This window comes from Brachyistius frenatus, unplaced genomic scaffold, assembly GCF_029030835.1.
Source record: "Brachyistius frenatus isolate BFR_SWC_R1_liver_20210118 unplaced genomic scaffold, ASM2903083v1 Contig_287, whole genome shotgun sequence".
In the NCBI taxonomy this organism is placed as follows: domain Eukaryota; kingdom Metazoa; phylum Chordata; class Actinopteri; family Embiotocidae; genus Brachyistius; species Brachyistius frenatus.
The window spans coordinates 264,308-284,449 of record NW_027210886.1 but is presented as its reverse complement, the minus strand read 5'-3'; the positions used below and the strand labels follow the sequence as shown (position 1 = coordinate 284,449).

The 20,142-nt window shown below is 44.4% G+C and overlaps 1 protein-coding gene across 1 annotated transcript in view; it reads left to right on the top strand.

The window, feature by feature from the left end:
- Positions 1-20,142, top strand: part of LOC138635045 (inactive N-acetylated-alpha-linked acidic dipeptidase-like protein 2) — a 256,172-nt gene that overhangs the window by 109,899 nt on the left and 126,131 nt on the right. Inside the window, exon 9 of the mRNA XM_069722353.1 lies at positions 18,131-18,277. Coding sequence (XP_069578454.1) covers positions 18,131-18,277 — 147 coding nt within the window. The remainder of the gene's footprint in view (positions 1-18,130; positions 18,278-20,142) is intronic.

Here is a 20,142-nt window from a genome sequence, read left to right as displayed (position 1 = left end):
TGACCACTTCTTTATCTCTTACACTCTCCCACTCTCTCAAACCGACAACCCTCCCACATCAGCAGACTCTGTACCTGTCCGTCGCAACATTCGCTCCCTCTCTCCCTCCTCTCTGGCCTCCTCTGTTTTATCTGCCCTCCCTTCAACTGACTCTTTCTCACTCATTCATCCTAACTCAGCCACAGACACTTTCCTTTCTACTCTGTCTTCCTCTCTTGATTCTCTCTGTCCCCTTACATTACGACAGGCCTGCAAGTCCTCCCCAGCTCCGTGGTTGTCTGACTCGGTGCGTGCCGAGAGAGCCACTATGAGAGCGGCAGAAAGGAAATGTAAAAAATCGAACCACCCTGACGACCTGCTCACTTATCAATCTCTCCTCTCCTCTTTCTCTGCCTCTATCTCTGCAGCCAAAAGCTCCTTCTACCTAACCAGAATTCAAACCTCTTTTTCCAACCCCAAAAAGCTATTCTCCATCTTCTCAAAACTCATTGAACCCCCCCTCCTCCCTCCATCCTTCTACCAAGCCACTTTGTCAACTACTTTACGAAAAAGATAGATGACATACGTTCCTCATTTTCAAACCCAGCTTCTATAACTACATGTCCATCATCTTCATACCCTTCGCTTTCCTCTTTCACCCCCATCTCCCAATCAAGTTCTCACCTTGGTAACCTCCGCCCGCCGAACCACTTGCCCCCTTGACCCCATCCCATCTCACATTGTCCAGTCTGTTGCTACAGACCTTCTTCCTTTTCTCTCCATCTCATCACCACTTCTCTGTCAACGGTCTGTTTCCTGAACTCTCTGAAGGAGAGAGTGAACCCTCTCCTGAAGAAACCCCCCCTCAACCCGGCTGATGTAAACAACTACAGACCGTCTCTCTTCTTCCCTTTCTTTCTAAAACTCTGGAGCGAGCTATCTTTAACCAACTCTCCTCCTATCTCCACCATAATAACCTTCTTGATCACCAGTCTGGTTTCAACAGACCACTCAACAGAGACGGTCCTCCTTCTGTCTCTGAGCAGCTTCACACTGCTAGAGCAGCCTCTCTGTCCTCTGTCCTGATACTTCTTGACCTTTCTGCCGCATTTGACACAGTGAACCACCAGATCCTTCTTTCCTCCTTCAGGACCTCGGTGTCTCAGGCTCTGCTCTCTCCCTGTTCTCATCCTACCTCAACGACCTCACCTACCGGGTAACTTGGAGAGGATCTGTGTCTGAACCTTGTCCTCTCACTATTGGTGTCCCTCAAGGCTCCGTCCTGGGTCCCCTCCTCTTCTCTCTGTACACCAACTCTCTCGGCTCTGTTGTTCACTCGCATGGCTTTTCCTACCACAGCTATGCTGATGACACCCAACTGATCCTCTCTTTTCCAGATCTGAAACACAGGTAGCAGCATGAATCTCTGCCTGTCTGATTGACATCTCTCAGTGGATGTCCTCACACCACCTGGAAATCAACCTCCACAAGACTGAACTGCTCTTCCTTCCAGGGAAAGACTCTCCCACCCTCGACCTGACTACTACCTTCAACAACTCTGTTATCCCGACCCTGACTGATAAGAACCTCGGAGACACTCCACAGTCAACTCTCTCTTACTGCCAACATCACTGCAACAACACGTTCCTGTAGATACATGCTGCACAACATCAGGAGAATACGTCCTCTTCTCACTCAGAAGGCGGTGCATGTTCTGGTCCAGGTTCTAGTCCAGGTTCTGGTCCAGGCTCTGGTCATCTCACGTCTGGACTGCTGTAACTCCCTCCTGGCAGGTCTACCTGTTAGTGCCATCCGACCTCTGCAGCTCATCCAGAATGCCGCAGCTCGACTGGTCTTTAACCTCCTAAATTCACTCACACTACTCCGCTCCTCCTCTTCCTCTTCCTCCTCCTCCTCCACTCCTCATCCTCCTCCTCCTCTTCCGCTCCCTTCAGTGGTTACCAGTAGCCGCCCACATCCGTTTCAAAACATTGGTACTTGCGTACCGTGCTGTGAACAGATCAGGTCCAGTCTACATCCAGGACATGGTCCAATCTTACATCCCAGCCCCTCCCTCCGCTCTGCTCCTACCAATCAGCTTGTTGCTCCCTCGCTGCGAGCTAAACACTCTACAAAATCACGACTGTTTTCTGTCCTGGCTCCTAAATGGTGGAATGAGCTCCCCACCGACATCAGGACAGCGAAAACTCTGAACATCTTCCACCGCAAACTAAAAACACATCTCTTCTGACTTTACCTTGAACAGTAGAACTTTAGTATCTTAAAATAGAACTTACTGATAGAACTTTGTAGTTTGGATTTCTTGAATAAATTGTATTTTCTTGATTCCTGTTGTTCTGGGTTTTGTACCCTTGTGGTTGAAATGCACTTATTGTAAGTCGCTTTGGATAAAAGCGTCAGCTAAATGAAATGTAATGTCATGAAATGTAATTCGTTTTTGGCGATCAAAGGTCAAAGCTGAAGAGGTCTCGTGTATAAAACAAGCTATCGTGTACTTGCGTAAAAAAGTCGAAGCCACATTTACCTACAAATGATCAATGCAAAGAAACGTATGAATGTTGATGTATGTAAAATTGTTCGTATGGTTCAGTGTTTCCATGGTGAATCGTTGACAACATCAGAGTTTAACCCAGAAATTAAATATTAAACAATTAGATTTGAAGTTCAATTGTGGTACTTACAATCACCTTACTTGTCCTGTAAACTGTTTTAATAACTCGTGAGGAAGGCCTATATGAAATATCTGTGCTCTTGCACAACCTAAATTTCCATTTCCCGCAGATCTTTTGTTGTAGCCGTATGGTTGTTTTCACCCAACACTATGTTACATCTTTGCTTGATGGTAAACTTTGACACTTTGTATGAGGTCAGAAAAAGCTTACTCTTCAACCACTTGGATCCAGTCTGTGTTTGTATCTTTATTCCTCATTCTCTCTTTGTCCATCATCTCTGTAACTCATTTCTGTATAGCTGGGATGTGCTTTTAGTTCAACAGCTGCAAATGGCTTTTCCAAAGACCACAGTCTGGAATTAAATTATTATCATCACTCACATAATGCTAAATTGCTTGTGTCACTTTGTTGTTGCAGCACGTTGCATTCTGATTATGGTTCGCCACCGTTCTCTGCTTATTTGATGTGTCCCAATGCTGATATAGACTGAATGAACAAACTGTCGGGGTCACATGTTCTTTAATGACCACTGGGAGGAAGGATTTTTTTTTTCAAACATTAATTGGTTCAGTTAGTTTTATAAGTGACCGATAGTGTATAGAAAGATGACATCACCCTCTGGTTTGCTTTGGCTCTGAATTGAAGTCTGGAGAAGGGTAGATGTCTGTTTGAGCCAGAGATTATTTTAAAATTATATTTACAGTAGCAACCTTCAGCAGTGTTGCATTTCAAGGTACTTCCACATTGGCTGCAGTTTCAAGCTGTGGTTGTTGCTAGTTGGAGTGAGTTCATCTATGTACCGCTGTCTTGGCCTGTGGGCATGCAGAGCTTTGTGTTTTATATTGCGTTTTTATTGTTAAATCAAAAATAAATAATAACCATAACTCTAACACAGCCTCATTCAGGCAATATCATCTAGATTATCCAGTTCCAAGCTTTCATGTCAAAATCCAGCAAGCCATTCTATCTATTCTATATGATTTTGTACAGAGTTGTATTGAGTGGTAAGCTGATCTCTCAAAATGATTTCACTCTCTCCTTATCATAGCAGACAAAGAAATGAAATATTGATTCTGTGTGGCACCACAGGCTGAAATTACCCATTCTCTCTGCTCTTGCTCATTCTCTCCCTCCTGGTTCATTTGCTTATTCTGTCTGTCCTCGCATCGCATCTCCGTTTTATACCTCTTGTTTTTACTATTCCTTCTCTAAAGGACTCTTCTCTCATCCTGACTGTCTCGGTTTCTCTTTCCCCCTCTGACACTCTTCTAATGCACTATGACTGCTTATAAGAGAGAAAAGGAGAAAGAGGTACACGGCTTGACTTTAAATCTTGTCTCGATCTGATGGGATGATAGTCTATCTCTCTATGTAATCCTGCTTTGTGGCTTAAATTGAGGTATTTTTTCTCTTTTTCCATTTTTTTTATTGCTGAAATTGAAAGACTTCACAGACCATAAAAGTGCTGAGTAAATGCCATAACCTCAGGTCACCTGAGACTCAAGAAAGTGGGTGAATATATATATATTTTTTTAAATCTTAGCTTCATGAAAGCAAAGGTGAGAACAGGTTAAAGCAGGTTCTCATCCAGCACAGCAATCTATTTTGTGTTTTCCCTTTGGTGTACAGAATGTAAGATAGAAGCAAAAGTCAAATGCATTCTTTTATACAGTGCATCTGGAAAGTATTTACAGCGGTTCACTTTTTCAACATTTTGTAATGTTACAGCCTTATTCCAAAATGGATTCAATTATTTTTTTTTTCTGAAAATTCTACACACAATACCCCATAATGACAAAGTGAAAAAAGTTTGTTTATAATTTTTCCAAATCTATTAAAAATAAAGAATGAAAATATGACACTACATAAGTATTCACAGCCTTTGCTCAACACTTTGTTGAAGCGCCTTTGGCAGCAATTCTTCATCTTCAGATCTCTCCAGAGATGTTCAATCGGGTTAAAGTCTGGGCTCTGGCTGGGACACTCAAGGACATTCACAGAGTTGTCCCGAAGCCACTCCTTTGTTATCTTGGCTGTGTGCTTCGAGTCGTTGTCCTGTTGGAAGATGAACCTTCGCCCCAGTCTGAGGTCCAGAGCGCTCTGGAGCAGGTTTTAATCAAGGATGTCTCTGTACATCGCTGCATTCATCTTTCTCTCCATCCTGATTAGTCTACCAGTTACTGCTGCTGAAAAACATCCCCACAGCATGATGCTGCCGCCACCATGCTTCACTGTAGGGATGGTGTTGGTCAGGTGATGAGCGGTGCCTGGTTTTCTCCAAACATGACGCTTGGCATTCAGGCCAAAGAGTTCAATCTTTGTTTCATCAGACCAGAGAATTTTGTTTCTCATGGTCTGAGAGTCCTTCAGGTGCCTTTTGTCAAACTCCAGGTGGGCTGTCATGAGCCTTTTACTGAGGAGTGGCTTCTGTCTGGCTACTCTACCATAGAGACCTGCTTGGTGGAGTGCTGCAGAGATGGTTGTCCTTCTGGAAGGTTCTCCTCTCTTCACAGAGCAACGCTGGAGCTCTGTTAGAGTGACCATCGGGTTCTTGGTCACCTCCCTGACTAAGGCCCTTCGCCCCCAATCGCTCAGCGGCCAACTCTAGGAAGAGTCCTGGTGGTTCCAAACTTCTTCCATTTACGGATGATGGAGGCCACTGTGCTCATTGGGACCTTCAATGCTGCAGAAATGTTTCTGTACCCTTCCCCAGATCTGAGCCTCCATACAATCCTGTCTGAGGTCTACAGACAATTCCTTGGACTTCATGGCTTGGTTTGTGCTCTGACATGCACTGTCAACTGTGGGACCTTATATAGACGGTGTGTGCCTTTCCAAATCATGTCCAATCAACTGAATTTACCACCGGTGGACTCCAATCAAGTTGTAGAAACATCTCAAGGATGATCAGTGGAAACAGGAAGCACCTGAGCTCAATTTTGAGTGTAATGGCAAAGGCTGTGAATACTTATGTACAAGTGATTTTTTTTTCATTTTCTATTTTTAATAGATTGGTTAAAAATTCAAAAAAACTTTTTTCATGTTATTTTTATGGGGTATTGTGTGTAGAATCTTGAGGAAACAAATTATTTTTAATCCATTTTGGAATAAGGCTGTAACATAACAAAATGTGGAAAAAGTGAAGCGCCGTGAATGCTTTCCGGATGCACTGTATAGGCTGGACACGGTTCTCAAACCTGAAGACCTACTGTGCTGCAGCTGCATATCCTGAAACCAAACCAGTTAGATAATCGCCCTCTAAAACTATACACTGCATAGACACGCAAACTATTCCAACGTCCTTGTGAGCCCTCAGCATTGTAAAGTCATGGAGGAGTAGATTTAAATTTCTCTGCCCTCAAGACCAGTTCATTGTTTCTAAATCAGCATGTTACATTACATTTCATTTAGCTGACGCTTTTATCCAAAGCGACTTATAATAAGTACATTTCAACCATGAGGGTACAAATTCAGAACAACAACAATCAAGAAAGTACAATTTTCTTCAAGAATGCCAAACTTCAAAGTGCTATAAGTAAGTGCCATTTTAAGTGGTACTATTCAAGGTAAAGTCTGAAGAGGTGTGTTTTTAGTTTGCGGCAGAAGATGTATAGACTTTCTGCTGTCCTGATGTCGGTGGGGAGCTCATTCACCATTTAGGAGCCAGGACAGCAAACAGCCGTGATTTTGTAGAGTGTTTAGCTCGCAGTGAGGGAGCAACAAGCCGATTGGTAGATGCAGAGCAGAGTGAACGGGCTGGGATGTAAGATTGGACCATGTCCTGGATGTAGACTGGACCTGATCTGTTCACAGCACGGTACGCAAGTACCAATGTTTTGAAACGGATGTGGGCGGCTACTGGTAACCAGTGAAGGGAGCTGCAGAGGAGGAGGAGGAGGAGGAGCGGAGTAGTGAGAGTGAATTTAGGAGGTTAAAGACTAGTCGAGCTGCGGCATTCTGGATGAGCTGCAGAGGACGAATGGCATTAGCACGTAGACCTGCCAGGAGGGCGTTACAGTAGTCTAAGCGTGAGATGACCAGAACCTGGACCAGAACCTGCGGTGCCTTCTGAGTGAGAAGAGGACGTCTTCTCTTGATGTTGTGCAGCATGTATCTACAGGAACGTGTTGTTGCAGTGATGTTGGCAGTAAAAGAGCGTTGACTGTCGAGTGTCCCCGAGGTTCTTAGCAGTCACATCATGTTGATGTAGGTTTCGGTATCACTGAGTGTGTCTGTTCAAGGACTCTAAACTGGACAGTTTTGTGCATCCTTTAACTTTCAGGAAGTTTGAACGTTATTCCACATCCAAGCTCTTTTCCAACTATGTAGCTGCACACAGTGTTTTCTCCTTTTGACTCTTTTTCAGCCAGACACAACAACGTGTTTCTTGTTGTTAGGAGGTTGCCATCATGTTTCTAGCGTACATGTGTGGCATATGCTCCAAATGTTTTTGAAAGGGAACAGGTCTGGACTGCAGGCAGGCCAGTTCAGCTCCCGGACTCTTAATCTATGGAGCCATGCTGTCGTAATACGTGCCAATATGTTTAGCATTATTTTGCTAAAATAATCAGGCCTTTTCTGAAAAAGACACCATACTATCACAGATGCTGGCTTTTAAATTGTGCACTTACGGCAAACTGGATGGTCCCGCTCCTCTTTAACCTGGAGGATGCAGCGTCCATGATTTCCAAACAGAGTCCCAGATTGTGATCGATCAGACCACAGGATAGTTTTCCACTTCACCTCAGTCCATCTTAAATGACCTCGGGTCCAGAGAAGGGGGCGGTGTTTCTAGATCATGTTTCTATCTGGTTTCTTCTTTGGAGGGTTTTAACCTGCATTTCTGGATGGAGCGATGAACTGTGTTAACAGACGATGGTTTTCAGAAATATTCCTGAGCCCATGCAGTGATTTCCACTACAGAATAGTGTCTGTTTTTAATGTAGTGCTGCCTGATATTTGTTTTCAAACTTTGTCCGTCTCCGACAGAAATTTCTCCAGATTCTCTGAACCTTTTATTGATATTAATGAATCGTAAATAATGAAATCCCCAAATTCTTTACAGTTTTGAATTTGGAAAAATGATTTTTAAACGGTTGCATTATTTGCCCACACAGTCTTTCCCCAAGTAGTGAACCCCTCCCCATCGTCACTGCTGAGAGACTCTGCCTCTCTGGATGTCGTTTTTATACCCAGTCATGTTACCAACCTTTTCACAACCTGATTAGTTGTGAAATGTTCCACCAGTCGTTTGTTTCCCCTGCCACAGCTTATTTCCATAAAACAATAACATTTGTCTATTTCAAAATTTTATATGTCTTTGGCCTATTTTTATTTAAACAATGGTTAATTTTTTTTTAAAAAGGATGGAGGATATCGGGGCCTTTTCTTTGTGAAAAAGCAACGTAACACTACAAGTTTGGATATTTGTAATTTCTGTATCTATATGGTCTATTTGGGGACCATTTAGATGGACTGTGGCCCATTTATGTGTAGAGAGAGAACAGTTTCCACTGATCACTACTTTTGATCTTCAGTTTGGCTCAATCTATAGAGACTGGCCCTGTAAGTCTTTTCCTAAGCCCTGCAAGAAACTACTGGTTTTAACTTGTGCACTCACGAATACAAGGAGAACAGTACATGCTTGTCCAATGTCATATAGTTGCTCACAAATTGGATTGCTTAGTGGCAGTAGTGCCTTTTCTACTCTCAGGCATTCATGCAAATTGAGTTCAAATGAAGTTCGTTTAATATATTGGTTCAGCAGCAGTCTTTCAGTAAAATGCCCAACCAACAAATGCAGAGGTGAGGATAGCTACAACTGTTGCTTGTGTTGGGCCTGATCAGAGGAAGATACTGAGCAGTGGGTGGACACAGGACATAATAAAACCAACAGCTGCACAAAGTAATTAAATTTCCTCTGATACTGTACTGCATTACTGTGTAGATAACATTGTAGCACTCTATTGTAGAAATATGACTTACCTTAGGCAGTCCAATGAATATTGGGTCCAATTCTGAAGTAACCACCACCAGTCCAGGAAAAATCATGAGAAAAATAAAGCCCATTAATACACTGCTTGAAAAAAATAAAGGGAACACTTAAACACACATCCTAGAGCTCAATGAATGAAATATTCCAGTTGAAAATATGTATTCATTACACAGTGGAATGTGTTGAGAACAAAATAACATACGAATGATCAATAGAAATCAAAATCATTATCCATGGAGGTCTGGATTCAGAATCATACTCAAAATAAAAGTGGAAAAATCAGATCACAGGCTGATCCAACTTCTGTGGAGATTCCTCAAGACAAGTCAAAATGAGACTCAGCAGTGTGTGTGTCCTCCACGTGCCTGTATCACTCCCTACAACGCCTGGGCATGCTCCTGATGAGACCACGGATGTTCTCCTGAGGGATCTCCTCCCAGACCTGGATCAAAGCATCGGTCCACTCCCGGACAGTCTGCGGTGGACGTGGCGTCGGTGGACGGAACGAGACGCGATATCCCGGATGTGCTGGATTGGATTCAGGTCTGGGGAACGGGCGGGCCAGTTCATAGCATCAATGCCTTCATCATGCAGGAACCGCTGACACACTCCAGCCACATGAGGCCGAGCATTGTCCTGCATCAGAAGGAACCCAGGGCCCACTGCACCGGCATATGGTCTTCAATGGGTCTGAGGATCTCATCCTGGTACATAATGGCAGTCAGGGTACCTCTGGCTAGCACACGGAGGGCTGTGCGGCCCTCTGAAGAAATGCCTCCCCAGACCGTCGCTGACCCACCGCCAAACCGGTCACGCTGGAGGATGTTGCAGGCAGCAGAACGTTCTCCATGGCATCTCCAGACCTGTCACGTCTGTCACATGTGCTCAGTGTAAACCTGCTCTCATCTGTGAAGACCACAGGGCACCAATGGCGAAGCTGCCAACCAGTAATTGATGTGCCATCCTGGATGAGCTGCACTACCTGAGCAACTTCTGTGGGTTGTAGACACCGCCTCATGCTACCTCTAGTGGTGAGGACACTGGCAAAATGCAAAAGTGACCAAAAATCATCCAGAAAGGATGAGGACAGAGAAACGGTCTGTGGTCACCACCTGCAGAACCGTTCCTTTATAGGGTTGTCTTGATAATTGCCTCATTTCCACCTGTTGTCTGTTCCATTTGCACAACAGCAGGTGAAATTGATTCACAATCAGTGTTGCTTCCTAACTGGAGAAGTTGATTTCCCAGAAGTGTGATTGACTTGGAGTTACATTGTGTTGTTTAGGTGTTCCCTTTATTTTTTTGAGCAGTGTATATATATATATGTGTGTATATATATAGATATATATATATATAGATATATTTTTTTTTTGATTTTATACACTTTATTAATCCCCGAGGGGAAATGTCTTCACTACAGCAGGGGGGCTCTCAGGGGGGAGCTGCTGCAGCAGGCTGCAACTAGCGCGGCGCCAGGTAACCTGACCTGAGGTGCATGTTTTTGGATGATGGGAGGAAGCCGGAGAACCCGGAGAGAACCCACGCAAGCACAGGGAGAACATGCAAACTCCGCACAGAAAGGCCCAGGACCGGATTCGAACCCCGAACCTTTTTTGCTGTGAGGTGGCAGTGCTAACCACTGCACCACCGTGCCGCCCTCAAATATATATATACAGTGAACCCTCGTTTTTCGCGGGGGTTACGTTCCAAATAGAAACCGTGATAGGCGAAATCCGTGAAGTAGTAACCTTTATTTTTTTTACAATTATTATACAATGAAATACTCCATAATACATTGAAACCAAAGAACAAAACCTTTTTACAGGCCCAAGCATTTGTTTAACAAATAAAAGTACCGTATAAATGTTTTTTTTTTACAAATAACTACTGTACTGTAAAATAATCACTTGAATCATCAATACGAACTGAAGGCTTCAAATTGCTGAGATCGGCACCGCCCCACTGCGACCCGAGTCATTGGATTAGAACGGGAGAAAATGAAAAATGATGATGAAAAAAAATACAAAGTACAGTAGGACAAATAGTGACTCGTGTATTTCACTGCTCTTCTGACTGAGCCGCTGCATCCTGACTCCGCTCTGCAGCGGTTCTTTCTTCTAAAGCCGGCGGTGCAGGTGTGGTTTTTCGAGAGAAGAACATAGTTATCGGTAGTTGTTGTCGCTCTTTTTTCTTCTGGGCAAAAAGATTCTTATAAACCGACATGCCACCATCGATTATTTTTAATTTGGCAAGCTGTTTTACGTACGTGTACATATTAAACCGCAACGTTATTGACAAACAGGTAGAGAAGAAGCGGAGAGACTGTTTAGCCAATCAGAATGCAGAACACAATGCACGATGCAAATCCGTGAAGCAGCGAGACCGTGAAAGGTGAACCGCGTTATAGCGAGGGTTCACTGTATAGAGAGAGAGAGAGATAGATATATATACTGTATATATATATTTTTTTTAAATTTATATATAGTTATATATATTGTATATATATATAGAGAGATATAGATATATATAACTAAATATATATAACTATATATATTATATACTGTATTATAATTAAATCTTTACCTGCCAGTGGTTTTAATGTTGCATATATATATATATATATATATATATATATATATATATATATGAGTTATACTGAGAGGTGTTCCTAGTATTTTGTAAACACAATTCCTTTTATTATCATAGCTGATTGGTGTAACAGTGGAAATAACACACATGGACCTTTGATCATGTGACAGTTCAAGGTGGCACACATAAAACCTCAGCAAATCAGTGGCTTTATTTGACTCGAGTCTACAGACAGTAAAGCTGTTCTGGACAGTGTGGGGGCGCATACGTTCACTTTTCTTGTTTTCTTCATACTTCCGTTTTAAAATAACTAATTTAACTTCAATTTTTGTGTATTGCCAATAAGGTGATATTAATCCAGCAAAGAAAAAGTACTGTAAACAATTAATTAAATATCAAAATTGTTGCCAATTAATTCTGTCTGTTGAGTAATCAACTAATTATTTCACTGGCTGGTTTGTGGCTGCCAGTGGATTAAATGAAATTGACCTATGGGTCAATGGGGGCCTATTTTTTTGCCCCGGACACCCCGAGGAGGTTAATGTGACCATGTTAAGTCATTGGTGTGCATTAGCACTGCAACCAGAGATCAGCTGTCAATCAAACTGGACTTCCTGTGCTGTAAGACATTCTGCTATGTATTTTCTGTTGATAAAGTCTGACTTCTCTGAGCCATGGTGGCTGTGAGTGGCTAATTAACTTCCTCTGAACAAAGAAGGAATCCGAAATCTATTGTTGCTTTAAAGACTTCACATACAACTCTGCTTGACTTCCCAACTAATAAACTGCTTAAAAATGAAAGCTGTTTACACCAAGCGATATGTAAGTCTGTCCTTTGTGTTCCTTATTCTGAATCTCAATCACCTTTTAAGTTGAACAAACATTTATTGTCAGCCTGTTAACTCCTACAATTAGCAATAAGTAGGTAATGAAATATTGATGTCTAGGTAAATGTTTATTTAGTATTTCCTGTGGTTTTGTGTGACTAAAGACTAAATTCACAGAGTCAGTTAGAGGTTTTATTTTGTGGCCTTAATTCAGTTCAGGAGAGTGAACGTGTGACAGAAGGAGTTCATGTTGAGAGCACATCGGCCTTTATAGAAAATACAACAGAAAAGGTTGACGGCAGTGTGTCTGTGACAGTATTGGGGATGATTGGACGCCAGAGCTCTCTCCCCTTGACAGACCTTGATAAAAGGAAACTCTAATTAAATGCAGTGTGACAGGAGAACATAGCGACATCATAGCAGGCTCAGAGGAAGTGGACAGCTGAGATAAGCCTCCCGTTGATTGACTGCTGCATTCTGTTTTCTTCCACTATCCACTCTCGTCTCGACAATTTCTGTAACAGCAGCTGTGTTGTGTGTTCAATTAGGTATACCACCATGGAGCAGTCAACCCAGGTGACGAGCCGCGTGTTGCTGCGGCAAAAGTTTGAATAGTGCAATTGTGAATAGTGCCACAATAACACTGTCACCTCATCCCACTTCTCTAATCACTGCACTGTATTTTGCACAATAAAGACTCATCCATGATGGTTCTGATGTACATAAAGTGGTGTTTTCATTTTATCCTTTCTCTTTCACTGGATCAACGAAATTATAGGGTAGAGGTCCATAAAGCAAATCAAGTATAAATGAGCCTTTTCTTCAGATGCATATAGGACTTAGTGGGTACGGAAAGTATTCAGACCCCTTTAAATTTTTCACTCTTTGTTTCATTGCAGCCATTTGCTAAAATCAAAAAAGTTCATTTTATTTCTCATTAATGTACACTCAGCACCCCATCTTGACAGAAAAAAACAGAAATGTAGAAATGTGTGCAAATTTATTAAAAAAGAAAAACTGAAATATCACATGGTCATAAGTATTCAGACCCTTTGCTGTGACACTCATATTTAACTCACATGCTGTCCATTTCTTCTGATCCTCCTTGAGATGGTTCTACTCCTTCATTGGAGTCCAGCTGTGTTTAATTAAACTGATTGGACTTGATTAGGAAAGGCACACACCTATCTATATAAGACCTTACAGCTCACAGTGCATGTCAGAGCAAATGAGAATCATGAGGTCGAAGGAACTGTCCAAGGAGCTCAGAGACAGAATTGTGGCAAGGCACAGATCTGGCCAAGGTTACAAAATAATTTCTGCAGCACTCAAGGTTCCTAAGAGCACAGTGGCCTCCATAATCCTTAAATGGAAGAAGTTTGGGACGACCAGAACTCTTCTTAGACCTGGCCGTCCAGCCAAACTGAGCAATCGTGGGAGAAGAGCCTTGGTGAGAGAGGTAAAGAAGAACCCAAAGATCACTGTGGCTGAGCTCCAGAGATGCAGTAGGGAGATGGGAGAAAGTTCCACAAAGTCAACTATCACTGCAGCCCTCCACCAGTCGGGGCTTTATGGCAGACTGGCCCGACGGAAGCCTCTCCTCAGTGCAAGACATATGAAAGCCCGCATAGAGTTTGCCAAAAAACACATGAAGGACTCCCAGACTATGAGAAATAAGATTCTCTGGTCTGATAAGACCAAGATTGAACTTGTTGGCATTAATTCTAAGCGGTATGTGTGGAGAAAACCAGGCACTGCTCATCACCTGCCCAATACAATCCCAACAGTGAAACACGGTGGTGGCAGCATCATGCTATGGGGGTGTTTTTCAGCTGCAGGGACAGGACGACTGGTTGCAATTGAAGGAAAGATGAATGCGGCCGAGTACAGAGATATCCTGGAAGAAAACCTCTTCCAGAGTGCTCTGGACCTCAGACTGGGCCGAAGGTTCACCTTCCAACAAGACAACGACCCTAAGCACACAGCTAAAATAACAAAGGAGTGGCTTCGGAACAACTCTGTGACCATTCTTGACTGGCCCAGCCAGAGCCCTGACCTAAACCCAATTGAGCATCTCTGGAGAGACCTGAAAATGGCTGTCCACCAACGTTCACCATCCAACCTGACGGAACTGGAGAGGATCTGTAAGGAAGAATGGCAGAGGATCCCCAAATCCAGGTGTGAAAAGCTTGTTGCATCATTCCCAAGAAGACTCATGGCTGTACTCGCTCAAAAGGGTGCTTCTACTCAATACTGAGCAAAGGGTCTGAATACTTATGACCATGTGATATTTCAGTTTTTCTTTTTTAATAAATTTGCAAAAATTTCGACATTTCTGTTTTTTTCTGTCAACATGGGGTGCTGAGTGTACATTAATGAGAAATAAAATAACTTTTTTGAATTTAGCAAATGGCTGCAATGAAACAAAGAGTGAAAAATGTAAAGGGGTCTGAATACTTTCCGTACCCACTGTAATGGTCATTGAATATCAAAGTTGCATTTTGGTTACCTGAAGCTAATTTCTAATTTGTATCGTGAAAAACATCTAATGCTACTTATTTGTATGTAAAAGGATTTCTTATTGTTTTCACAGTTTTCAAGATGAAACCAGGGTTGAAGGTTTTCTGTGATCTCTCCTGGGAGGATGCGCATATATATATATATATATATATATATATGTCAGGTTACAACTATCGGTGGGCGGAACGTAGTATTGTCAGGTTTCCAAATCAGATTAGTCAGATCCACCGCTGGCTCCTCCCCCAGCTTGTCCAAATATGGTCATTTCCTGCTCCAAACCGCTCTGAACTAGTAAAATGGTGACGGACAGAATCGGAACTGGTTCACAAACCAAAGGATGACCTCACTGATGGATGGTGCTTGGCAGGATGTCTATATTTTTTTGAAAATAATATATATATATATATGTATATATATGTATATACATATATATATATTTATTTTACACAAAGTAAATGATCCATATTCATAAACGTTATTTTAATTTCCATAATTATATATATATTTCTGGTTATATTATGTGGTGCTTGATTACTGAAAATTCTATAAGATATCGTATGTTTCATGTTTAACATAAATACACAAATGAAAGATAAGCCTCTGTTCTGCAGTATATCTTCCCACCACTTTAAGTGGAGTTGAGTTTATAAAGAAAAGTACAACTCTTTCTGTTTGTGAGGATCCAAATCATTCTTGGACAGTAATTGTTAATATCAGCACAGTCCTCTGCAGACAATGTGTTATGCTACATGGCTCTCTGTTTGGAGGCCATTCCTGTAAACTGTCATTTCAAGATGGAGCTGGAAAATGATCTTGTTGATGTCAGGAGTTCAGTTTTGTCCTCCATTTTGCCCCGATCACCTCTCCTCCTGTGTCCCCTGTCTTTGTCTGTGGCCACGCCACTCACCTCCCGTGGCCACGCCCCCTCACCAGTCCCAGCAGATGCAGCCACTCATCCCTGATCACCACCTGCAGGTGTGCTGCATCTCCCTGATCACCTCCCCAGACTATATGTAACCTGCCCCTGCACAACTCTGGTTGTCGGTTCATTGTGTGTTTTTGTTAGCCACCCGTCCGTCTTCCGTCTGCTGCCCGTCCGTCTTCCGTCTGCTCCCCGTCAGCTCCCGGTCAGTCCTGTTCCTGTTCCCGTTCCTCCGGCCTCTGTGTCTCCTGCGGATATTCCCGGTCAAAATCACTAGTCGGTGGAGTTGCCCTCCCGGCTAGGGGGATTGTTGACGCCGTCCCTTCCGCTGGTCTGCCGGTTGCCCTGTTACCCGTGTCCCCGCAGGAGCTGTCGGTTGAGTTGCCCTCCCGACTGGACGTAAGGTGGACACGCTCGGTGCCACCCTTTTGGTTTGTAGTTTTTGTTTGTTTATTTTTTGGGACAATAAAGACAGTATTTTTGGAACTGATACCTCGAGTCTGTGTGCTTGCATTTGGGTCCTGGAAAAAGATAAACTCCACCACCTAACAGAATGAACCGACCACGGAGGGACCCAGCAGCCACAGACTCGAATCCAAAATACCTGACTTTATTTCAATATTTTTCCAATCAGGCCCGCCTGAATGACACGGTTTCCGCTGAACCCCGGACTGGGTTTGAGGGAACCCGCCTGGCCTTCTGGGACCCCCCCAGAAGGAGGCGGCGACGCCGGGGTCACCGGCCATCCGGTCCTGCTGCGCCCTTAATCTCTGGACGTGTAGCCGTCAGTCCAGTCCGTCCTGCCCCGTGGCCGTCCTCCGGAGAGATCCCCTGAACCTGTCCTGCCCCGTGGCCGTCCTCCGGAGCGGTCACCCCAGTCTGCCCTGCCCCGTGGCCGTCCTCCGGAGAGATCCCCTGAACCTGTCCTGCCCCGTGGCCGTCCTCCGGAGCGGTCACCCCAGTCCGCCCTGCCCCGTGGCCATCCTCCGGAGAGATTCCCCGAACCTGTCCTGCCCCGTGGCCGTCCTCCGGAGCGGTCACCCCAGTCCGCCCTGCCCCGTGGCCGTCCTCCGGAGCGGTCACCCCAGTCCGCCCTGCCCCGTGGCCGTCCTCCGGAGCGGTCACCTGAACCTGTCCTGGCCCGTGGCCGTCCTCCGGCGCGGTCACCCCAGTCCGTCCTGCCCCGTGGCCGTCCTCCGGAGCGGTCACCTGAACCTGACCTGCCCCGTGGCCGTCCTCCGGCGCGGTCACCCCAGGCCTCCCTGCCCCGTGGCCTTCTTCCGTCCACCTAGGTTTCCTGTCTCAGGTCTTGTGTTAGTGTGGTCCTCTGTCCCTCCTCCGGTCCCCCCTCCTCCCACCCGGTCCGGTCCAGTTTGGTCGCCGAGAGGCTCCCTTTGAGGGGGGGGTACTGTCAGGAGTTCAGTTTTGTCCTCCATTTTGCCCCGATCACCTCTCCTCCTGTGTCCCCTGTCTTTGTCTGTGGCCACGCCACTCACCTCCCGTGGCCACGCCCCTCACCAGTCCCAGCAGATGCAGCCACTCATCCCTGATCACCACCTGCAGGTGTGCTGCATCTCCCTGATCACCTCCCCAGACTATATGTAACCTGCCCCTGCACAACTCTGGTTGTCGGTTCATTGTGTGTTTTTGTTAGCCACCCGTCCGTCTTCCGTCTGCTGCCCGTCCGTCTTCCGTCTGCTCCCCGTCAGCTCCCGGTCAGTCCTGTTCCTGTTCCCGTTCCTCCGGCCTCTGTGTCTCCTGCGGATATTCCCGGTCAAAATCACTAGTCGGTGGAGTTGCCCTCCCGGCTAGGGGGATTGTTGACGCCGTCCCTTCCGCTGGTCTGCCGGTTGCCCTGTTACCCGTGTCCCCGCAGGAGCTGTCGGTTGAGTTGCCCTCCCGACTGGACGTAAGGTGGACACGCTCGGTGCCACCCTTTTGGTTTGTAGTTTTTGTTTGTTTATTTTTTGGGACAATAAAGACAGTATTTTTGGAACTGATACCTCGAGTCTGTGTGCTTGCATTTGGGTCCTGGAAAAAGATAAACTCCACCACCTAACAGTTGACATACCACAAAAATGACTAATCAGACTTCTTTCTTTAGCTCCTACAGCTGCATGGCTGTATTAAGGAGAAGAAAAGATGATTGTGTTTCAGTACATATCATAGTTTTTGACCATTGCAAAATTTGAAACATATATTTAGGCTTCCCATACTTTTACGAGATACGTCCAGCAAATATTGGAAAGAGTTCTTGGGAAATTCCAAGTTCCACATTAGGTTTCTGCTTTGATTCTATTCATATATGATCACAGATCTTTTCCTGCCTAGTTTAGTGAACAGTACGCTGGAATAATGGACGCAGGGTGTATTATCTAGATCACAAGTCATGTTTCATGCCTGCTGTGTGGCGGCTCTAACTTAAAATATTCACACCAAAATTTGAAGATTTGTCTTCACCGGCAGACAGCGTCTTTGTCCCAAGCCTTCAGACCTTTCTTTTTTTTTTTTTGTAATTACAGCCCATCTTCCTATTCTTCCACCGATGGATGTCTCTTGGCCAACTGTTTACTTCTTTCTCTCCCTCTTTGCTCTTTTTTGTCAGAGACAGTTGCTGAGTTGCATCCGCGGGGGGAACTGCCCCGGACCCAACGTCAGCTCGCTGCAGCTGCCCGGAGACGTGACTTTCTTTGCCAACCGCTTGGCTGTGCCCACCGTGGAGTTTGCCTTTGAGCAGAGTAAAGTAGAAGAGGTACGTCCAAACCAAATCACCCACTTTATTTTACCTCCACTGCTCCCATGTTGTCAAATGCCAACCTCCTATTTTCCGATGGTATTCTCGTTGCCGTACTTGAACTTTATGCTCCGGTATGTGAATACAGTTACAAATTGTTTCTTTCCTCGAAGTAAAACCTTCCTGTGGTAAAAGACACACAAATAATTTGGTTTATCATATATTGAGGAAAAGTATCGTCTTGCATGTTTTAGTAAGATAAATAATGGCATCTTCAGCGCTGACAGTGTGTCCACTTCTGGTTTGTTGGACGTAAAAACAACCATCTGCAGCCGAGAAGATTTACAGTGTCATTTGGATTTTAGGATCATTTACAAACTGAGTTTGACACATTACAATATGGATTATGTCTTTTTACAAGCACAAATACAGTGGGTACGGAAAGTATTCAGACCCCTTTACATTTTTCACTCTTTGTTTCATTGCAGCCATTTTCTAAAATCAAAAAAGTTCATTTTATTTCTCATTAATGTACACTCAGCACCCCATCTTGACAGAAAAAAAACAGAAATGTCTAAATTTGTGCAAATTTATTAAAAAAGAAAAACTGAAATATCACATGGTCATAAGTATTCAGACCCTTTGCTGTGACACTCATATTTAACTCACATGCTGTCCATTCCTTCTGATCCTCCTTGAGATGGTTCTACTCCTTCATTGGAGTCCAGCTGTGTTTAATTAAACTGATTGGACTTGATTAGGAAAGGCACACACCTGTCTATATAAGACCTTACAGCTCACAGTGCATGTCAGAGCAAATGAGAATCATGAGGTCGAAGGAACTGTCCAAGGAGCTCAGAGACAGAATTGTGGCAAGGCACAGATCTGGCCAAGGTTACAAAATAATTTCTGCAGCACTCAAGGTTCCTAAGAGCACAGTGGCCTCCATAATCCTTAAATGGAAGAAGTTTGGGACGACCAGAACTCTTCCTAGACCTGGCCGTCCAGCCAAACTGAGCAATCGTGGGAGAAGAGCCTTGGTGAGAGAGGTAAAGAAGAACCCAAAGATCACTGTGGCTGAGCTCCAGAGATGCAGTAGGGAGATGGGAGAAAGTTCCACAAAGTCAACTATCACTGCAGCCCTCCACCAGTCGGGGCTTTATGGCAGAGTGGCCCGACGGGAGCTTCTCCTCAGTGCAAGACATATGAAAGCCCGCACAGAGTTTGCCAAAAAACACATGAAGGACTCCCAGACTATGAGAAATAAGATTCTCTGGTCTGATGAGACCAAGATTGAACTTGTTGGCATTAATTCTAAGCGGTATGTGTGGAGAAAACCAGGCACTGCTCATCACCTGCCCAATACAATCCCAACAGTGAAACATGGTGGTGGCAGCATCATGCTATGGGGGTGTTTTTCAGCTGCAGGGACAGGACGACTGGTTGCAATTGAAGGAAAGATGAATGCGGCCGAGTACAGAGATATCCTGGAAGAAAACCTCTTCCAGAGTGCTCTGGACCTCAGACTGGGCCGAAGGTTCACCTTCCAACAAGACAACGACCCTAAGCACACAGCTAAAATAACAAAGGAGTGGCTTCGGAACAACTCTGTGACCATTCTTGACTGGCCCAGCCAGAGCCCTGACCTAAACCCAATGGAGCATCTCTGGAGAGACCTGAAAATGGCTGTCCACCAACGTTCACCATCCAACCTGACGGAACTGGAGAGGATCTGCAAGGAAGAATGGCAGAGGATCCCCAAATCCAGGTGTGAAAAGCTTGTTGCATCATTCCCAAGAAGACTCATGGCTGTACTCGCTCAAAAGGGTGCTTCTACTCAATACTGAGCAAAGGGTCTGAATAATTATGACCATGTGATATTT